Genomic DNA, 23,625 nt, shown 5'->3' on the forward strand with positions numbered 1-23,625 from the left:
CGTAAATGGGAAATATTGTAAAACGATACAACGTAAAACGAGGGAGACCTGTATATACACACATAAGTATATACTGTATGTATGTATGTATAAAGGAGAGATAATGTTAGAGTATCAGAATAAATTGAAAGATGAGTGGAACTCAGTTGAAGATCAGGAAGATGGCAGTGTGGAGGAGGAATGGCAGTTGTTTAAGAGTGCAGAGGAAAGTGAAAATTATAAGAGATGAAATCTGAAATGAAATTTTGTCACTGAGTATTTGAGAGAGAGAGAGAGAGAGAGAGAGACCAAAAGGAGTTCATTGCTGGTCATCCTGTCCTTATCAGACATGACTGAGGGACCATTGACATGGAAGGAGGTGGCAGGTCTGGTGGAGGAGGCAGCACAGAAGGTGAAGCCGTACATCCTACATACACCACTTATCTACACACCCATCCTCTCCACCCAAACACAGCTCCAAATCTATCTTAAACTTGGTAAGTGAAGTAGACTGTGGTGTACCATACTTGTGTTTATGATGAAGAATATGAAGACATTTATAGTCCATTACAGGACAAACCTCTCCATTTCAGTGGGTTGCAGTCAGGAAACTTTCCTCTGATGGTATAGGTTGCATTGGGAATTTGTGTGGAGAGAAAGGATGGGATGCATGTGAGCTACTGGTACAGTAGTTGGCGTCTTACATTTACTTGTTTTAGAAGCCTGTAATTTCTTTCCCTGGAATATGATCCACTCAGTTGATTTGCAGCCAGGTACTGAAGCTTATGGAATGATTTTGATGACTGAGGTATCAAATGATTCCTGTCTATTTAACAGTGTGCCCTCATCAAAGTGGTAGTGATTCAATTTTGAGGACAGTTTGAGGTAAAGGTCACAGGACAAATTCAAAGGTTCAGCACTGTACCTTAGATAGTTTTTATTCAGTGTGGATTAAATTTGGTGGAATGGTTTAAGGTTAGCCAGGAATGAAATGCAGAAATTCAAATTCTAGAATACCATTCTGGGTCATAGGATAAGGTAAACTTAAACTCTTTTAATCCAATTGAAAAGCTTGGAAGATGGGTAGAAGGTCAGGTAAGAATGAAGTGAAGTAATTTGATTTAAAGGGCAATCAGGCTAAAGTCAAGGGCAATAGGCAGCCTCAAAGGTTCAACCACACATAGCCAGTCAGTGGGACTCCAGTCTTGTCCAAGCACACTGCCCTTCAGCTTCAAAGGTAATGCATTACTCTAGAAACAGTAGATCATCAGTGGAGCAACGAGCTTCAGTTCATTGTGTCTGCACAGGTATTTTCCAGTGCTTTCTTATTACCATAATCCAAAAACACATGCCCATTGCTCGTGTGGATGAGCCTTTAGACCTGTTGTACGGTGTTGCATTCTCCTAGTAATTCTTGTTTAACTCCTGCCACACTAATTCTTATCAGCCAGATTACCTTCCCTGAGTTTTTTTTTTTTTTTTTTTGGTGCCGAACATTTTTCCCATAATGAGTTGAAGAGTCACGCTATTTTTACATATTACATACAGAAATGTTTATGCATAATTAAACAGTGTGTAATATAGTGTGAAGATAAGCAACCAAACACAACTTTAGTGTAAGTGTGGCATGGGAATAAGATGTTCGTCCAGATGTGCAGAGCTAGCATTTTTCGGGCATAACAGTGAGGGTGAAGGAAGGCGATAGAGAAATGTAAAATGTATATATGTTTAACCTGCCCCGTCCCGTCGACGTATGGGTACGTTGCAACGATTTGCATTTGCCAATCCTGGCGATGTACCGGTACTTCGTGCAATTGCAAAGTGCATAATTTCGACAATTTTCAAATTTCATGCTTGATTTTCGGTACGTATCCTCGCATGACCTTCCCCTACCTGCCACCAGGCGGGGACACTTGGCGACCCCGCGCTAACCCGCGGCTTGTCCACTCACCTGGTAGCAATGGTCCTGCTCAGACATGGCTACAAGAGGTCTCTCAGAGGTCGAAATTCAAGCCACCCTGGACGCCTTTACAGGCGACAGTGATTCCCCACTGGACGACGAGGTTGTTGATAAAGATTATGTGCAGCCAGAGGAGGAGGAAACCACCAGCAGTGTTGAAGAAGTCCCGTCCCCCAGGAAGCAGCAGTATGTGACTTACCATGCTGCTAGAGAGGGGCAGCCGGCCAAGAAACCACGTGCAACATCCTATGCCCAGCCCCAACGTGATGTGGAACCCGAATTCGATGACGAGGACGGAGTCGTGGGACGTGCTGCCACATGGTATGGACGTGAGGTAATAACTCATCGTGGCCCCGAGCGCACACCATGTCGGACGAGCAGGCATGGGCCTAGTATTTTGTTTGGGGAGTTAGGAAGTGCCGTGGAGAGAGTGGGGAGTGAAAGGGAAAGTGCAGGGAGGAGTATGGAAAGTGAGGGTGGCGTGAGTGAGTCATTGCTCTCCCTAGGTAGTGTGAGGCGGCGGGGTGTATCACGTGGGCGAGTGCGGGTATGTTCTGTATCACGTGGGGTTGTGATGGAGGGGGAAGGTGGGGAGGAACCACTCCCAAGCACGTCTTATGCTCCCCAATATCCCCTAACACGTGGGCAAGCTAGGGTGCGTGAAAAATCACATGGTGTTGTCATGGAGGGGGAAGGTGGGGAGGAACCACTCCCCAGCACGTCTTATGCTCCCCAATATTCCCCTACTTCATCCCCACAGCCCCCTAATGTTCCTCAAGGCCGTAAGGGTAAGGGAAAGGGAAAGGGTAAAGGCAGAGGGAAGAGGAGTGACAGTGGGGAAGCCCTCCGCACTCCTTCTCCCCAACCTCCCCCACCAGGATCTCCTCCCCACCCAGACGAAGGCGGTGATGGGGACGAGGGATTTGTGGGATGGAATTGGGAGGATGGGAGTGAATTTTTTCCCCTCATTCACCCCTTCACTGAGCAGGGGCGCTCTGGCTGCATTGCTCCCGGAATTCACCGTAATTCCACCAGGTTGGATTTTTTCCACCTGTTTTTTAGTGAGGCATTCGTGGAGCAGATTGTTTACCAAACCAACCTTTTTGCAAGCACCCAGCGCCTTGAGAGTGAAAGATTGGGAACAAGGAGTAGGCATTCTATCATATATGATTACCCTGTCTCCCTTTCAGAAATGTTCCTATTTTTTGCCCTGGTCCTTTTGATGGGTATTATACGAAAGAACAGAATTCCGGCTTACTGGACAAGGGACCCTGTTATGTTTACCCCAATATTTGGGCAAGTGATGAGCCGTAATCGGTTTCAACAAATTCTAACTCGCCTCCATTTCTACGATGCTCATGATCCTGCAAATGCGAACGACACAGATAAGATGAGGCGAATTAGGTTGGTCTTTGATCACCTGAGGCAAACCTTTCGTTTGTCATTTTATCCCTATAGAGACCTCGTCATAGACAAGAGTCTCGTGTTGTGGAGAGGTAATATTTCATTTAGGCAGTATATACCCAGCAAAAGGTACCGTTTTGGGTTCAAGATCTTTGTTATGTGCGACTGTAGGACTGGATACGTGCAAGACATAGTCTTGTACACCGGTGCACAGACAAACTTAATAGAAGATCAGAGTATTGGACTGTCGGGAACAGTGGTAAAGACAGTGATAGAAGACTACCTTCATCGTGGTCACGTCCTCTACCTGGACAACTGGTACACTAGCCCTCTTCTCGCTCGTTATCTTCACATGCATGAAACGGGAGTCTGTGGAACCATGAAGGTAAACCGGCGTTACATGGCCAAGGTAGGGCGGAAACTTGACAGGAATGAGGTTGTCTGCTTCAAAGCCAACAACATCCTTGCAACTGTGTGGAACCATAATAGAGAAGTAAGCCTCTTGTCAACGGCTCACCGCTCCTTGATGCACTGTACTGATTCCGTTGATTACCGGAGCGAGAACAGGCGTCACATTTGGAAACCTGAGTGTGTCATGGACTATAACATAAACATGCGCCTGGTGGACCAGTCAGACTCCATGATATCGACGGTAGAGTGTGCCAGGACCATGATGAAGTGGTATAAGAAACTGTTCTTTCACTTGCTAGACATCACTGCTCTGAATTTCCACCACCTTTACGCCATGACAACAGGAGCTCAGGAAACCTTTGAAGGGTTTGTGAGGGAGCTCACAAGAGAGATGTTTGCATGTTATGCTGTTGAAAGGCCCCAACATCGCACCCGCACTACCCCTATTGCCCAAACTCCCCTGAGAATATCCGGCCGCCATTTCCCCACTCCTATCCCTCCCCAGCCAAACAGACCTAGGTCCCAATGCAGGTGTCATGTGGGTAGCAATTCCCGGGTGAGACTCACCACACGGAGGAAGGACACCCGCTATGAGTGCGTCGAGTGTGACGTGGGTCTCTGTATTCACCCATGTTTCAGCGAATATCACACGTTGATGCAATTCTGATATGGTGTGAATGCGATAGGACGCTGAAACTATGAAGTAAATGCGACAAACAGACGCTCAGTGAAATTATCAGTCATGTTGATCTGAAAATATTAGTATAAAGTACATACGGGTGTAACATAAGTGCAAATATTTTATGTAAGTTTATAAATATGCTGTAAGTGGAAACATACCTAGCGAGGGTTTTATGATACAATATTCTGTCGCTCAGTGCAATAAATAAGGCCCGTAAATATGTAATTATTATTATTGGAAATGCTAACGGGTATAATATAAGTTCAAATTATTGTAAGTGCTGAAATATATTCTAAGTCAAAATATTCCTAGCGTGTGTATAGAGATGCGATATCCTGATGCTCAGTTGAATGAATAAGGTCCGTAATAATGAAAATAGAAGTCAACAAGTGGGAAAGTGTGTAATATATGTGAAGAATTAGTATATAAGTGTTTGAGTATTATGTTGGTCGAAACATTCATTGCGAGGGTATTTTCATGCGATATTCTGACGCTCACTTGAATAAATAATGCCAGTAAGTATGTATAGTGCAGTATAGAGGTGTAAACGTGTGTAATGTAAGTTGGAAAGTATAATTGGAGCGAATAAATAAAGTAGAAGATGAAACACGAGTGTTTGAGATTGTGCTTGCTACGTGAATATGCACTAGCATTTCGCTAAATGCCCTCGTAATGAATATAAATAATTGAAAACATTTACAGTGGTGGAGGAAAGGTTCTATGTAAAGAGAAAAATAATAGGAAAGTGATAAAACAATTGGGTATGTTGAAATACGAGTCATAGCGAGTGCGCTTAGTAAGCCGATGTGCGCTAAACTTATGCTGCATGTCATCATAATGAATGAAAACATCTGAAAACATTTACAAACAGTAGAAACTGGTAAAATGTCATTGAAACAGAAGTATACAAGTAGAAAAAATGATATGTTGACTGATACAAGAAACTTAGCATATAGCATGTTACGACTCGTCCCTAACTCGCTATGCTTGCGCGATGGTACAATGCTTATTTTTCATATACAGTATATGTGTCTGAAATCCATTACAGGTATATTGCTACTGTTATTGTTTATTAGTTCAAATTCAATAAATATAGAGGTGTTGTGTGTTGTTTCTCCCAATATTCCCTACCATAGAAAACGTGAGCGCCTCACACGTCAATGATAGAATACGATACCTGGCACGGGGGACCTCACCTGTTCCGACCACTTATAGACCACGGTAAGCCCTTTCTTGGTGATTTTCCTTCGTTTCTCAATCAAAGCGGAAGTTTTAGCCAAAAAAAAATTTTTCCAAAATGGCTCGGGACTGGGGGATGTCGGAGGTGCGGAAAACCTCGGGACGTGACAGGTTAAGTCTTGGGGAAACATATACCCTGTTGGTATATTTAATATAATTAATCCTGCCTTATTGAGATGTATAATGTGCATGGTAGGGTTGTAATACATGCCGACTCATGTATATTCTCTCGTTGTCTTTGAGAGAAGTGGCATCTCTAAATAAGCTGTCCTAAGCTGTTCACAGGCTGGGTAGAGAGAGGGCAGGCAGCAGAATACTCTCAGCCTTCATACTAGGGAGACGTACTACTCTGATATGCCCTCTTGTCGCAGTTGTATCTTTCTGTGGCGAATAAAAGGAGTGAAAACACACCTGCTCCAGTTTCTGTCCACCTCATGCTACCATTCTACAGGATTATTCCACCAGTATTCCCACCACCTGCCGTGCAGAGAGACATTGCGGGAAGTGCTAGCTGTGGAACTCAGCGGAGTCACGCTTAAGTGGCTACACAGAATTGGTGGTCCAGTGCTGGGATATGAAAAGGTGCCAAAGGGATCCTATTAGTGCAGTGAAACCCTTGGAAAACCGCTTGTTTATCCTACAGGTGAATAACAGAAACTCCTAATTTCACTTTTGCAATGGGACTAATTGTGGAGTGAGATAAAGTGGAAGCAGAAAAATATCAAGAGTAGTGAACTCGTTCTCTCAAGATTATTTCTGCCTCACATAATCTAGCAAATTACCTCGCCCTTGTGTGTGCAAGAACTCAGTGAGATATCTCTGCTGTAGAGACAGTCGAGGCCAGCGCGAGAGGGGTGGTGTCGTCTGAGCACATCTGGCAACCCTGTGAGGCAGTACGAGAGGCGAGTGGGCCTGCGGGTCTGAGCCAGTCACCTCGGGACGAAAGTGGAGAGAAGACCTTTGTGTGGTTGGAGGGACGAAAACCTGGTGGAGTGTGTGAAGTTGCAGTGTGGATCTATCTGGATCTTTGCATCATCTGACACCTAGGCACTGTACATGCATGTCTTTCCACAAGAATTAGACTCTTTGAACAACACATGGTAGTTAGGAAGTGAGTAAAAAAATAAGGTTTTTTCAGTCCCCCCTTTAAATTGTTATTTTCTATGTATCTGTCTGTGTCCTGTTCTCTATTGCTAAACCTATAACTAACCCATCTGTATGTCAGTTTAACTTTCTGTGACTGGGAAGGGAATAAATTCTGACAGGGATTAGATGGATAAGGTGAAGAAGTGGGGACGAAAGATAAGGGGAGATACAAATAAGCCAACCACGGAAGAGGGAGTTGTTTCCTCGGAATCAAATGAGTCAGACTCAGAATTTCGTGATTGGATAGTGACATTGGACAAAAGCATTCAAAATTTAGATGATATGAGTGAGGGACATCTTGGGATTGAAGGTAGCCAGAACACTTTTAGGGAACTGGATAGTGAGGACTTGAACACTTTGCACTTGCGTTCTGGTCGTACTTATTCAAGAGTTCCTGAGTTTCACATCATCTCCGAAATGGCCACTGGTCTCGCTGAAGGCACACCCATTGTAGAAGAGACTGTGGACATTGAACAGGTTGCAGCACCCTTGGTCACTCAAGATGCACAAGTTCCACTAATCTCTGATATTAATGCAACCACTCACATACCCACTTACATCTGAGGCATGTTCAGTACACCATTAACCTTAGGACAGAAAGAGCAGTATAGTTTATTTTCTGATGTTCCTTATGCTAATCCAGGGGGCATGAATACTAACAGTATTGGCATGCAAACTCAGATGAATCCTCCTCCTGTGTGGCATGTGCCCAGTATGGCAACTACTAATATGACTACTGCTAGTGCACGTCAGACTTTACCTCCTGTAACGCCAGTTAGGCAATCTCAAGGACCCTTTGTTACACAGTCACCTTCAAACTCAGACTGCATAAAAGTGCTACCTACAGCACAACCAAGTATACAGTTTACTGGGGAAGATGAATACGACATCCATAGGTTTCTGAGAGATTGTGAGGCCCAGAATACATAGGCTGAAGCTTGTTAGTGATGGGGAGAAGATTTGGCATGTTAAAGCACATATTAAGCCAAATTCCCCAGCAGCTGAAATGCTTGAGGCCTCACTATTCCAAACTGGCCCTACTGCTCATAAATATGAAAAGTTTAAGGAAGCCCTAATAAACACTTTTGAAAGTGACTGCTATGTGTCAGACGCTTGGTTGTTTAAGTTTGTAAATAGGGCGCAGCAGTATCCTAATTGTACTGAAGGCCAGGCTCTAGAAAAAGCGGGCAGGTGATATGCAGAAGCTAACAAAGCCTTGCAAACTTCGAGCTGGGGAGACACGCTTTCGGGATTGACTTACGAGAGGGTAGCTCGATTACTAGTATACCGTCAATACTTGCTGTGTTTGAACCCTGCTAGGCGGGATAGGTACTTAGGCAGACAAAAAGACCTCCTGAAATAGCCTTGCATGACATGAACTTCAAGTTAAAGGCTAAGGAAGAAGGAGAGGGCAGTAGTGTCTTAGCCGTGCACACTGAGAAAAACTCTAATGGAAGATTTTGTACTGTGTGTAAAAAGGCTGGTCATACAGATAAGAAGTGTTGGCATGCTAGAAAGGCAGCACGCCAGGCAGCCAAGGCCAACCTGACTGCCACGTCTGGACTTAGTACTGAAAAGCAGGTGGGCAACAAACAACCAAGTACAGTAATCACTCCAATATCCGGATCAATAGAGCCATCGGTAGGTTCGGATATTGGTTTTGTCCGGGTATTGGGCCCCAGCTTATGGACTTGTACTTACGGACCCTAACACAGAGAAACACCTATACAACTCCCTCCGGACATGCATAGCACCTATTTAACACCCAAATCACACCAATAAGGCACATAAATGACTGAAATAAATGCAATAGACACATAAAATGTGGGTTTAGAAGTATGTTCATACATTAATAAACATTCTGGTACTTATGGACTCTAACCGAACCTAACCTAACCGAACCTAACCGAACTCTGAAAAACACATTCCTACTGCACATGCATGAGGTAAGTTTAGTATGGAAAGAAGTACAGTATGACACTTTCTGGTAAGTATAGTATGGGAAAAAATACAATATGAAACATTCTGGTAAATATAGTATGGAAAATAGTACATGAAACATTTTGGCTACTTACAGCAAGTCCCTGGCCACCTCGATGAATAACCGCCTCCTCTCGGACTCTGACAGTAAGAACGATTTCCTGAAGCACTTGCACTACACTCTTCCTGAAGTCTTGCACTGAACTTAGTCACTAACACACAGAAGTCCGTTCTTTTCACAGTGTTCACTTTAGTCCAAATAATGTTCCATTAAATTTAAGTGTTGCACATTAACTTTTCCCAAGTTTTTTTAAGTTTCCAAAGCCAAAACAAAGAAGGTTAGTTACGTTAAATTTCTTTTCTACTTAGTCTTTTCTCCCAACTTGAAAACCTTAACACAACACACCGTTTTTTTCACTGCACAACACTCAAAATTCCCGTGTGGTCTAGTGGAGAAGTTCTTGCTGTTTATTCACTGTCAGAGCCCGAGAGTATCACTGGCAGGCGTCCAAGGGGTGCATCGGTGGGTAGTGGTGATGGCGTACCGACTACAGAAGACTCTGAAGACAGCCGCAAACTCACGTCGAGCGGTGACTCCACTGTAGCTGATGTGCTGGGCTGTGGCTCGGAGCATGAGGGCCTGTCTTGGGTAGGCAACGGAGTGGAACCAGGGCTTGGCACAGCGGGGGTCACGGGCCTGAAAACTGTCAATCGTTGACTGACGCAAGGACCGACGATTCTGGCGATTGATGATGCGCTGCCGGAAAGCACGCACTTCCTCCACGAGTCCCAAGGGCCCCATCTCCCTGTCGCAGTCCGGGTGTTCCAGGTAGTCTAGGACGAACTCTAGATGTTCCCAGAGTGCGCTCAGCTTGGGGATGGCTGGAGTAGTGTCCTGCTGAAGGCGGAGTCTGCATCATCATCGCCTTCGTCGTCGGAATCTTCAAGTTCGGGACTGACACCAGCAATCGAAGACGCGATCTCGATATCAGACAACGTCTGATACCCAGGATCGCCTCGCTGCCGTCCAACCACTCACGAACATCGTCCACATCAACATCGTCGCCGTGCGTACGTAGCCGTGCATGGAAGTCATCCACGTCAAACCCTAGGATATCGTACTCCACATCTGTTCCGAGAAGCAGACGAGACCAACCATTTTCAAGAGTTTTCACAGGGACTTCCTTCCATGCACTAGCCCAGTTGTACAGCGCAGACTTGATGCTGTAGCGGCGAAGGTTTTCCAAAGTCCGCTTGCCTCGAGTGTCACGTCCTTCCCTGCGCTCGTCTCGAGAACCACCATCACCTCGTCCAGGAACTTCCGACGGTACAGGCGCTTTGTTGCCACGATCACTCCTTGGTCCATTGGTTGAGTGAGAGCAGTCGTATTAGGTGGCAGAAACATGCACCTAATACGGCCATTCTCAGCAACCAAGTCCTTGTCGCACGGGTGGGCAGGTGCATTGTCGAGGAGAAGGAGAGCCTTTACCTGGTCGCGAGGAATTCCCAGTGTCTTCGCCTGGTAATGTATGACCTCCTTGACGTGATGGTGAAACCAGTCTTTGAAAATCACAGCTGTGAACCATGCTTTCAAAGAATGGTACCATACGACAGGAAGGACATCCATCACCCACGAAGGCACCGAGGCTGCTTTTGCACGGCCAACAATAACGGGCTTAAGCTGGTGCATGCCGTTAGCATTGGCACAACACAAAGCAGATATCCGTTCCTTAGAAAGCTTGCGGCCAGGTACACGCTTTCTCCGTCTCATCGGCGAGAGTGTTCGTTGGCACCGAGCGATAGAATAGGCCAGTTTCGTCAGCGTTATAGACTTGACCGAGAGTGAGGCCCTCCCTGTCGATCAAGCCTTTCACCTTGTGCCGAAACTCGTCCACTCCATCCTCGTTAGCGTCCAATGCTTCGCCATGTGCTTTATGGTTAGTAAGGCCATGTCGCAACTTGAACGCGAAGAGCCAACCCTCGGATGCCTTGAAGTCTAGGGCGTCGTGAAGCCTTGCAAACTTCTCAGCAGCAGCCTTCAGCTCCGTTCCACGTACCATCACACCAGCTGCACGTTGTTGTCGATACCAAATCAACGTGGAGCGGTCGATCTCTGCATACTTGGGGGTAAACATAACCTTCCTCTCCACGTTGCGTTTGCTTCTCGACGAGAAGTCAGCCGTGTACTGCATGAGCTTGTCTCGGGAACGCTTGATATCAAACAAAGTCGACCGGGCCAGGTTGAACTCGCGGAGAATGCGAGAGGAAGACCAACCCGCATCAACCTTCTCCAATATCTCCTGCTTTCTCCAGAGTCAACACCACTCTCTTCCTTTTCTCAGGAGGCGGGGCCATCATCACACACACTAAGAGTAGGGCAGAGAGCAGCAGGAGGCCTTGCAGCAAGTACGGCACCACCACAAAAGCGAGCACGTGGGCAGCCATGGCGAAGAGTGTAGGTCTTGTCGCGGTGAGAGACAGGCGGGAAGTGGGGAGGATGCAGCGGCGCTCTATCGGACGTCGGAGGAATGACGAACCAAAACAATGCTCTCACGCGCGCTGCTGCAAGTTCAAATTACGGACGGCAAAAAATCGATTTTTTTTCCAATTTTTTTGGATTTTCGGACCATTTTGGGAATGTTTGATCCCAGGACGATAAGGTTCGGTTAGTGGGGATGTTCGGTTATTGGGCGTCCGGATATTATAGGGATTACTGTACTATCCTCCACAACAAAACCAGGCCAAGGCTGTCAAGCCAAATGTGCAAAGATGGTGTGTCATACATGGGCAGTGTCTTCATTCTTCGGACTATTGCCTCGTTGTTCTTGCTGATGGGGAACAACTGAGGAGTAAAGCAAGCTTGGGGGAAGCTCAGGGCCGCACGCAGAAGTAACCCGAAGAATCATACAATCCACCGATGTGTGTGTGGCAGCTATCAAAAAGGTGGATCTGCTGTCGATTCCTTGGATTATAGGGAAAGGCCATGTGTCTTTGATAGTGGACACCGGGGCATGTGCAAACATTATTTCTAGTAAAGCGCTGGAACGACTAAGACATCTGATGCCCCACACAAATTGTGAACGTTGTCAGCACCTGATGTGATTTTGACTGGTGTGATAGGGGGTAAAATGAAGATCGTAAGCCAGGTACCGTTGACACTGAGGGCAGGTAAACGATCTCCTGTATTATATGCTACATTCTCTGTGGTTGAGGACTTCCCTCTGCCAGCTGATGGGTTATTGGGCCTTGAGTTCATGGAGGAGTATAATGTGGTTATACACCCTCAGAGACATTCCATTTCCTTTAATGGGAAGGAGTTTGTGGGCCTTGTTCCCTCAGCAACCAAAACTGGAGATAGTGGCATCCAACAAGAAGCCATTCAACCAGTTGTAACCCCAACAAGTGAAGCGTCAAGGGAATCACCAGACAAACGCGAAATGGAGGGTATGGGCTGGAAGCAGGTCAGGGCTATAGTGAGTGGGAATCACCACTTACCCAGTTGGACTGTCTGCAGAATTCCTGTCCGAGTACCTGATGTGTCGGTGGGAACTGATGTGGCATGCTAATCGGAGACCGTAAAACATAAAGCATTGTCGCTGGAGTCCACCCTGAGCAGTGTCAGACCAGATCAGAAGTCGCCCCTCTTCATCGCAAATATGAGTGGTGGCGCAGTTAAGCTCAGAGATGGTTGTTGTGTAGGCGACTTGATGTGCTATGGTGCCCCCGTAAGGGAAGTCGATGATGTACCGGTGATCTCTCATGTAGTTACATCACAAACAGTGACTCAGTCAGAACCTACACGTCTTGGGAGAGGAAATTTGCTAGAACAATACGTGAAGGTAACAGACAGTGTTGACCATAAAGCGCGATTGCTAGCACTTCTTAAAGATTTCTCTGACATAGTGGCACATCCAGGAGAACCGCTAGGTAGAATGGACAAGGTGAAGCATCATATTGGTTTGTGCCCTGGTACAAATCCTATATATGTGCCTGCATACCGTCTACCGCACAGCCAAAGAGAGCAGTGGAAGAGGAGGTTGAGAAGATACTTCTTGATGAAGTCATTCAGCCTCCTTCCTCACCTTGGAATGCACCACTCTTTCTGGTGCCTAAAAAGGACAGTGGTGTGAGACCTGTTGTGGATTTTCGGCAAGTGATCAAGGTAACCATACGAGATCGTTATCTGATTCTGCATCTCAGAGACTTACTACAGTCCCTGGGTAAGGGAAATACCGTTTTCACCTGCCTGGATCTAGCGTCAGGGTATTGGCAGATGGAGCTGACCGAAGAGTCTCACCCCATCACTGCCTTTAGCTCTCACCATAGGCACTTTGAATTTCTCCGGATGCCTTTTGGACTGAGTAATGCTCCTTTGACATTTCAGAGGATGATAAATCAGTTGTTTGGGGACATGATTGAGCAGGACATCTTGGCGTGTCTAGATGACCTAATAATTATGAGCAAGGACAATGACAGTCATTTTAGTAAGTTAAAACGAGTGATGGAAACCTTAAGATCCGTGGTCTGAAAATCATGCTGTCAAAGTGTGAATTCCTAAAGTCAAGTGTTAGATTTCTGGGGCACTTAGTTGACGGTGATGGCATCAAGGCTCTTCCGGATAAGGTTACAGCCATGATAAATTTCCCTACACCCAAGTCCAAGGATGACATTCGCTCGTTTCTCAGGCTCACTGGCTTCTACAGGAGCTTTGTCCACAAATATGCTGCTATCGCATCACTGTTGACAACGCTATTTAAGAAGGAAGCTGCATGGAAATGGGGATCATCGGAAGAGAAACGCTTCAACGACCTCAAGAAAGCCATGACAGAGGCACCTGTGTTAGCATTTCCTGATTATACTCAACCTTTTTACCTGTGCACGGACACCTCAGGTTCGAGACTGGGAACGGTGTTACAGCCAAAGGATGAGGAAGGCAAAACGCACACCATTGCGTTTGCCAGTAGGGCACTAAGACCCCCAGAAAAGAATTATTCGGCGACACACTTGGAGACATTAGCAGTCGTGTGGGTGTTAGGACATTTCCGGGATATCATTTTTGGCTACCGGTTAATTGTTTTAACTGACCATGCACCCATACGCGACTTGTTCAAGGGGAAGAATTTGCACAGTGAGGTCGCGCGTTGGTACAGCAAGGTAATGGAGTTTGACCCTGATGTTAGGTATTTACCGGGCCGTCAAAATGTTGTTGCCGACGCGCTGAGTAGAAATATTGCTGCTGCCATATCTGAGGATATCCCTCTTCCTGAGTATTCCTCGGACACAGTGAAAGTGGAACAACGTAAGGATGCTATGTAGTCTCAAGTTATCTGTGCCTTGGAGTCTGGTAACGAGTCTTGCCTACCTGAACTTCCGGTACTGATAACTCACTTCCAGCATCAACAAGGTCTCCTGTATAAGAAACCACCAGGGAAGTCCACTGTGTATCAGTTGGTTGTTCCTGCTACTCTATGGCAAGCCATGTTACAGTTGGTTCATGATGTCCCTCAAGCAGTCCCGGATGCAACAGATGCATACGTGAGGCAAGAAAGAAGTACTATTGGCCGACCATGAGGAAGGACATAGAAGCCCACATTAGTCAATATGTCAAGTGCTCAGAAATACGAGGAACGACTGGACTTCTGACTCCCATCTTGGAGTATCCCCTACCGGAAAAACCTTGGGATACAGTCTCCATTGATCTCTTAGCATTGCCAAAGAGTCATCAAGGCTCAAGTTATGTGTTGGTGGCATTGGACCATTTTTCACGATTCACTGTTTTAGCACTTTTACAGATGAAAACTGCAGAGGAGGTGGCGCACGCTTTTGTAACCTCAGTGATTTGTCTATACTTTACACCCAAGGTATTGCTCAGCGATAATGACAATGAATTCCATAACCAAGTGTTACAGGAAATCTGTCATGCGTATGGGGTAAAGCAAGTCTTTGTGGCGCCTTTCAGCCCCAAGAGCAATGGCCTTGTGGAAAGGACAAGCAGGAAGATATTGGAAGTCTTGAGACCAGCAATCAACTCATTGGAGGATAACTGGCAAGACTGGTTGCCACACATAGCTGCGGCCATCAACTCCTCAGAAAATTTCATCAACTGGGAAGTCTCCTCATTACATCCTTTATGGGGAAGAGAAGGTGTTACCCTATGATTTGCTAGCTGGACCTCCTACTCCAATGTACAGTCAAAAGAATTACAACAAAGTCCAGCTCGCAAAGTTCCAGTGCATACATAGTGAAGTACGGAAAATATTAAAAGCCTCAAGAGCGGAGATGATAGCAAAACAACACAGGGGTAGTCAAGAAAAGATGCTGGAGCTATGCCAGAAGGTGATGATCCATAACCCTGAGAGAACTTCCAAGCTCAGACCTAAGTTCCACGGACCATATACCATTGTGGAACGAGTGCGTGGACATACTTATAGAATAAGGGATGATGCTAATGGAACTCAGGAGATAGTACATGCTGACAGGATCAAACCAGTAAGTCAAGAGCTAGGCCTAACTAACCAGTCGTCTGATGTGTTGTCCCCTCTGTCTTCGTCGCAGTCTGTGTCGTCATCCGTATCTGTCCCTAACCAACAGTATCGCAGCCAGCTACGATCCCACAACAAGAGCGATTAAGGGAGTATCTTCTCTTGCAGAATGTGGCTCTGGCTTATACTCCTTGTGTGTTGCTTAGGAAGGACTTATGGAATGACATTGGACACGAACATGACTGTGCTAATACCAGGAGCCCTAAGAGCCCACTAGGAGAAGTCGTGGTGGTAGAAGATGCAGTATGCGTCCACTATCCGATGGAAGACTATCTCCGAGTTCCTGATACTGTCAGAGATGTCTTCGATGGATTATTTCACCTCAAACAGCAAGTGTTGGGAATGGGAAAATGATTTGACCTGAACCCACAGGGGCTGACCCCGGACAGTAAAACTTTCATACAAACCTTGCATGGAATAGTCAAGCTTCAGACTGGACATATAGATAGGCTCACAGACAGGCTCACTAGATTACATGTCGCTTTACCTAATGCAGATTCTGATCTTTCCCAGCATGTCCAGGCACGTACTAAGATAGGACTTGTGGACCTTCCAGGTATCGTCTCAAAAGCTCTTTGGTATGGTGCTAGACAAGGACGTAGTGCAATTGGGCAGACAGATACATGATTTGGCATTGTCGGCTAAGGCAAATAACAGGCTAATCGTACACGCATATGAATAATTAGGTGAGTTCACTAACAGAGCTAATGAGATAATTGAGACTGCCAACCATCTCGCAGGAGTTGTGAACAACATCCTAACTAACTACCAATCCTAACTAACTTAGTGTTAATCGCTGAGTACTTACATGCTCTCGATGAGTCAGTCACTGGTTTGGAGTCGCATGCAGCCAATATTGTGGACAGCTTAATCGATGCAAGTTTGAATAGGGTTAATGCTTTATTACTTCCTACTCTTATTCTATTCAAATCTCTTGACGTAGCTATGGTGAAGCATGGACTTATGCCACTTTTTGGTATGAGTCTACTGGAATATTATTACCTATTGTTAGAGGCCCAGTTGACCCATGATGGCATCCTGATATTGGTACCTATGAGGAATGCTATAACACACCATGCATGGCGGTTCATTCCTTTCCCTTTTGCTACTACTAACAACACACTTGTCATTCTGAATGAGGGACCAGAGGTGCTAGTTATGTAAAAAGGTATATAGCAGAAATGACTTTGGAAGAGTTTGAGAAGTGTAAGGCTTTTTTTTATTGATCTCCATGTACATCCTGCTTTCCATTTTGTCTTTATACCGTCAGACGTAGATGAGTGTAGGATGGCCTTGTTGGACACAAACACTTCCACTACGTTGCAACGTTGCTGTTTCCAACCCATTCAGTTGAAGTCAGTTTTCCATGCTCATGTACAGTACATGCGAAACAGTACAGTACTTCTTCTTTCCTGAGACAGAGGACATGACGCTGCCATGTGCCTCACAGCATCAGTTCCTTAAAGTAAGGGGTTACTATGTTGCACTTGATTTTTGTGAGTTGCACAATAAAGAGATGGTAATTCTACCTAACAAGCAACATCTAGCCTTGTCAGTGAATTTCTCGTCCCAGTTACGACCCTTTCTACCTTCATTTATCGTTTCTCAGTTGAATGTGAACAGGCTGTCTCGTGTTAAAAGGAGTAGAATTCGTCACCCACTTGAACAAGACTGATTTAAAACCATGTGTACTGTCCTATCCAGGGGAGCATCTAGGAATATTTTTTTTTGGGGGGGGCCATAAAAGTGAAAATTGTGGCTAGAAAAAAATCTAATGCAAGTCACTTTTATTTTCTTACAAGGAAGGAAATTTTTTTTTTTGGGGGCCATGGCCCCTTTGGCCCCCCTTTGGGTACACCCCTGGTCCTATCTCCCTTCATACCTTTCTCCTTCCTAGTTTGGTCCTGGTGTTGGTCTTCTACTTCTTGTGGTCTTGTCTTGTGTTTGTGTTTGGGGCTACTATCTGAAAGGCCTTAGAGTGAGAAACCCACTAAAATCACGGGTTTGTACTCGTGGGTTGCAAGTGAACTTGCCTGAATAGTTAGCTATCCTACACACTGCTTAGGCTACACAGTAGTTAGGACAACGATGTCAATGGGGATGTTGAAAAGGTGTGGTCGAGCAATGTTCTGGTGCTGAACATTTTTCCCATGATGAGTTGAAATCTCACACTATTTTTACATATTACATACAGAAATGTTTATTCATAATTAAACAGTACGTAATATAGTGTGAAGATAAGCAACCGAAGACAACTTTAGTGTAAGTGTGGCATGGGAATAAGATGTTTGTCCAGATGTGCAGAGCTAGCATTTTTCGGGCGTAACAGTAAGGGTGAAGGAAGGCGATAGAGAAATGTAAAATGTATATATGTTTAAGTCTTGGGGAAACATATACCCTGTTAGTATATTTAATATAATTAATCCTGCCTTATTGAGATGTATAATGTGCATGGTAGGGTTGTAATACACGCCTACTCATGTATATTCTCTTGTTGTCTCTGAGAGAAGTGGCATCTCTAAATAAGCTGACCTAAGCCGTTCACAGGCTGGGTAGAGAGAGGGCAGGCAGCAGAATACTCTCAGCCTTCATACTAGGGAGATGTACTACTCTGATATGCCCTCTTGTCACAGTTATTTTTCTGTGGCGAATAAAAGGAGAGAAAACACACCTGCTCCAGTTTCTGTTCACCTCACGCTACCATTCTACGGGATTATTCCACCAATATTCCCACCACCTGCCATGTTGAGAGACATTGCGGGAAGTGCCAGCTGTGGAACTCAGTGGAGTAACGCCTAAGCGGCTACAGATTTTTTGTCATCAAACCAAGTGTTTCTGAGCTGGAACTCTTCATCATCCTTATCTCTTTGTAATATACACCTCTTGGGGGGGGGTGAGGGTGGCAATAAGTCAACAGCACCGTGGGAAGTAGATGGATGTGAATCCGCCAATGCTGGGCAACAAAAGAGAACTGAATTAATGAATATGCGGTATTTGGCAACTGCGGTGTGGCAGGGATTGGCAATATCTCTGATGGTGTAGAAGGAGACTCAACACTCCCATGGAACCACTGACGCTTCCTCATGCTTGAAATTATGGTGTGGAGACCCATTACCTCATATGAGGTGATCAGCATGCCCAGGAATGGCCTGCATATTGCCTCATATGAGGCGATGAGTGCAGTGGGGTTAACTGCCTGCTTGAGTAAAACCTCTTTGCAGTGGTCCAATGCACCATCAGATGTTAGAATCTAATTGTTCAGTTGTATTATGAGATGGGTTATTAACTCACAAAGAAATGAAGGTACAGATATAGGCAACCCCCACTTTGCGAATGATCATGCAATGAAAATTCCCTTTAACGAAGATTATGTTTTACTACTCTTCGCTTGCCTAATGAACGTCTAAATTTGCTTTAACAAATTTTTTTTTGTGGGCAATTTTATACCAAGCACACTCTCAGTGAGCTGATTCCACCACGGTGCCACTAACAGAGAAAACGCACGCCATTCACTCCTGCCTTACCATCCAAAACAGTACAGTACCTCACCGCCACATATGTAGCATTTACTTTGTCATCATGCTGCCTGTAAAATAAATGTCAGTTAAAGTGTTACAGTACTTACGTTTTTTATTGGCCAGTTGCTTGTTAAATCAGAGATGTAGTTGTAGAATAAGGGTTAGGAAGTCATAAGTACACAAGTCCTGTATTGATTCAGATTGAGCAAAAAAGGAGTTAATACGGGTGGATGGAATCCTGGAACCAAACTCCTTTTAACTCATGCTATAATAGTTCATCCATCTATCCATCCATCATCCAATCTTACGTTGCCCCTTGAGGAGCGTAGGAGTCTGAGGCTAGGCAAGTTGGTCCTGACATTTAAGATGAGAGTGACCAACCTCACTCATTCCCGAGTGGCATTACGTGAGCAATAACCCCAACCACCTTTTGGATATAAACATTCACTGGCTCAATCTGATTGGAGTGCCATAATTACCCCCTAAACCACCAGGCACCCTAATTTGGTTATATAGTTACCACCCAGCGTAGTAAATGGTTTCCTGGTGTACAGGAAACCTTTCGGCATGTCACTCAGTGTAGAGTCACCCATAGGGAGAAGGAAGAGGAAAGAATGAAGGAAAGAAAGACAGAAGAGGATGTGTAAAGTCACCCGTAGGCAGAAGGACGGGGAAAGAATGAAGTAAAGAAACACAGAAGAGGAAGGAAGGATTGGAGGGAGGAGAGGAAAGGACAGACACCCGAGAGCAGCACTATATCGAGTGAGTGGATGGTGAGTGCCCCCACCTACAGTGAAATATCGCTTAGCAAACCTTTTTTCAGAAACATAACCCGTTCATACTGTGGGGGCCTCATGTACCAAAGCTGCGGGTAATGAAGCTTATCTCTGCTGTTGTGTAATGACTTTTGTACTTCCATACTTGCCTTCATAATCCATGTCCCTTCCCTCAGTGTACGTGTAACTCTCTTTCCCTGATGTACCTTTTCTGGCACTTCATCATCTAATCTCTTATCCTTGCTTATCACAAATTTACCTAGATACTCTACAGAATATGAAGGCACTTATATTTTCAATTTCCTGACCATGCAGCCTCACTGTGCACCCAATGATGTCATTCCACAAAAACAATAATTTAACTCTGCTTCATCCACTCTCAATACTTGTTTCTTGCACACACACACACACACACACACACACACACACACACACACACACACACACACACACACACACACACACACACACACACACACACACACACACACACACACACACACACACACACACACACACACACACACACACACACACACACACACACACACACACACACACACACACACACACACACACACACACAGACTTGTTTATTAGGTCTTGCAGATTCCACTTGTCTTAACGTAAGAGTATCGGGCAAGCAGCATTACAGGCAGTTTCCTCACCATGCCCTCTCTCCCTCTAGGGATACTCCAACATCCACTGCCTTACCTTGTATTTCTTTTATAACACCATCCATTTTTATTCATTGAACAACTGTGGAAACAACATATCTGTTTCAGCCCAGCATTCATATCAAAGAACTAGTTTATTTCATTTTCCGTATGCAGTGCTGCCTTTGTCTCCTCGTACATACTCCTGATTTTCCATCTCCTCCATGTATCTTAAGCAGCATCTAACAGTTTCCTATCTACTCCATATATCGTCAACAGCATCTAACAATACCCCATCTGTTCCATATACAGTATCTTAACAGCACCTAACAATTTCGCATCTCTTCCATATTATGAGGTCTGCCAAAAAGAAACCGAACTAAAAAAATATATACAGTATATACCGGTACTGTATTGCTTTACTTACAACTCGGTCAGACCTGTCTCCTTTAAAATACTCTCCTCCACTCATCATACAATGTGCCCAATGTTTTTTGCAGTTCTGGAATGCTTTTTCAGTGATGGTGTGCAGATCTTGGAGGGAATTTTCTTATCATTTCTGTCATCTGAAATTGACGACCTTTCAAAGTGGATTTAATCTTTTGGAAGAAAAAAAGTCTGCAGGGGCCAGATCCAGAGAGTAGGGCAACTGGGGGATGACAGTCATCTCATGCATCACCAAAAGGTCACAGATAAGGAGCAGCATTTGAGCAGGCACATTGTCATGGTGCAGCATTCAGATTTTGTATGCCCACACCTCAGGCCTCTTGCATCACACTGCCTCCCTCAGACACTCCAGAACATCCAAGTAAAATTTTTTGTTGACTATCTGACCACGTGGAACAAACTCATCATGAAAGATACCCTTCCAGTCAAAAAAGACTATCAATATCATCTTCACATTTGAGCGACTCTGACGTGCCTTTTTTTGGTTGCAATGATGATATTCCAACACACTCCAGTGGTTACCTTTTTGTTTTGACACTGTAGCATACACCTGTGTTTCATCATCTGTTGTGACATTTTTCAAAAAGTTTCATCAGCATTCAAACAATCAAAAACAGCCCCTGACTGACTGTGACACAGTTCTCTTTTTGCTCCTCTGTCAGCAGACATGGCACATATTTTGTGGCAGCACAATGCATCTTCAGTTTTTCGGTTAAAATCATGTGTTATGAACTTTTACAGATGCCTAATTCTTCAGAAACTTCATGGATAGTCAGGCAACAATTTTCATGGATCACAGCATGCACTTTCTCAACATGATCATTGACTGTTGACGTGGAAGGCTGTCCAAGTTTGGGATTGTTTTCAGTGGATGTTCTTCCTGATTTGAACTGCTGGAACCACTTTTGACATTGAATATGGTTCAACCAATCCTCCTCATAAGCCTAGTGCAACATTTGAAAGGTCTCCATAAAAATTTTTCCCAATTTGAAACAGAATTTCACACAAACTAATTGCTCTTCAAGGTCCTTCATTGTTCAACTTGCAACAAATCACCAAATGCACTAAACACATGTCCACTCAAGCACATGTATCTCGATGACCAAGTGACATGCCATGATGCGGCTAGTGTTAGTCTAAAGCTCAAAGTCGCCGCTACACGATGTTCCCATTGCAAGCATGCCATGCCAGCTTGTTGGTGTGCTATTTAAGAAGTTCAGTTTCTTTTAGGACAGGCCCCCTATCTTCAACATCTAGCAGTTTCCCATCTCCTCCATATACTGTATTTTCAGCATCATCTAACAATTTCTCATGTACTCCATACATCTTCAGCAGCATCTAACATGTTCCCATCTCCTCCGTATACGAGGTGCTACCTAAAGGTTCCTGAAATTTGAAAACAGGGCAGAAACCGCATCTTATGCAGTGTGTGGATGGTAGGTGGCAGTGCATGCACCCCTTTTTTGTTAGTGTGTCAAGAGGCGTTGTGCAAGATGGATGCATTTGCTGCATGTGTTTGTTTTTTATCATTGTGTTTGGGTTAGTTTATGAATTTTGTGATCTTAATAATGGAGGGTGTGAAAGAGCATCGTCTGTCCATCAAGTTTTGTGTGTAACTCGGGAAGAATGCGGCAGAAACTCATAATCACCAATAATGACGCTTGAGAGGAAGTTAGGGTCATTTCTGGCCATTTCTTTAAGATCCATGCTGACCTTCACATAAATGCTGCTTTTGCTCATCGGTCAGGAGCCTCGGGTCACACTTGGCTGTGATTCGTCTCACGTCAAGGTTGCCTGACAAAATGCATTGGCAAGTTCCATATGATAGGCTAATGTTGTCACAAACGTCATGGATTGTTCTCCTGCAATCTTTAAGGATGGTTGCTTGAACTTTGGCCATGTTGTCAGGAGCTGAACTGGGGGAAGGGTGACCGGAACGTGCATCGCCATATGTTGATGTTCATCCATTTTTAAATTGCTTAAACCAATCATAGGGTTGTGTAATCCCCAATGCATTGTCCCCAAATGCTTGTTTTAACATTTTATGAGTTTCTGCCATGTACTTCTAGGGTTACATACAAAACTGATGCACACACATTTCTCCTTCACATCCTCCCTTTGTGAGATCATGAAATTCGCAAACTAACCCAAATATAATGATAAAAAAAACCACACTCATGCAGCAAATGCGTCCATCCTGCATAATGCCCTTTGATACACTAACAAACAAAGGGTGCATGCATTGCCACTTAGCATCCACACACCATACGACAAGTGGTTTCTGCCCTGCTTTCAAATTTGAGAAACTTTTGGGTAACACCTCGTACAGTATCACTAATAGCATCTAACAGTTTCTCATCTTCTTTGTATATCTTGAACAACAGCATCTAACAGTTTCTCATCTGCTTCATAGTCTTGAACAGCATTTAATAATTTCTCATCTATTCCATATACTGCATCATATAAACAGCATTTAACAGTTTCCCATCTACTCCATATGTCTGCAACAGCATCAAACAGTTTTCCATATTATATCTTCAACAGCATCCAGCAATTTCCTATCTACTCCATATATCTTCAGCAGCATCTGACAGATTCCCATCTCATCTTCAGCAGCATCTAACGTTTCCCAAGGGCTCCATATATCAGCAGCATCTTGCAGTTTTTCATCTCTTTCATATATCTTCAGCAGCATCTAACAATTTCCTATCTACTTCATATGTCTCCAGCAGCATCCAACAATTTCCCATATATTCCTAGCGCTTTCCATGTTCCTTGTCTGTCTGCTGTCATAATCGTTTTCTAGTTCCAAGAAGGCAGCATACAACCTCTTCCCCTTCTGTGAGTACTTTTCTGTAATACGTCTTTGTTAGTATCTGGTCTAC

At 44.6% G+C, this 23,625-nt stretch overlaps 1 protein-coding gene across 1 annotated transcript in view; it reads left to right on the plus strand.

Annotated features, from left to right (window-relative positions):
* The first annotated feature begins 328 nt into the window (after positions 1–328).
* LOC145392855 (L-threonine ammonia-lyase-like) overlaps positions 329–23,625 on the plus strand; it is a 148,536-nt gene continuing 125,239 nt past the window's right edge. Inside the window, exon 1 of the mRNA XM_080267140.1 lies at positions 329–476. Within this exon, the coding sequence (XP_080123266.1) occupies positions 329–476 (148 nt within the window). The remainder of the gene's footprint in view (positions 477–23,625) is intronic.

The sequence above is a fragment of the Coenobita brevimanus genome, chromosome 23, assembly GCF_032717465.1.
Source record: "Coenobita brevimanus isolate Jiangsu-jjx chromosome 23, ASM3271746v2, whole genome shotgun sequence".
In the NCBI taxonomy this organism is placed as follows: Eukaryota; Metazoa; Arthropoda; class Malacostraca; order Decapoda; family Coenobitidae; genus Coenobita; species Coenobita brevimanus.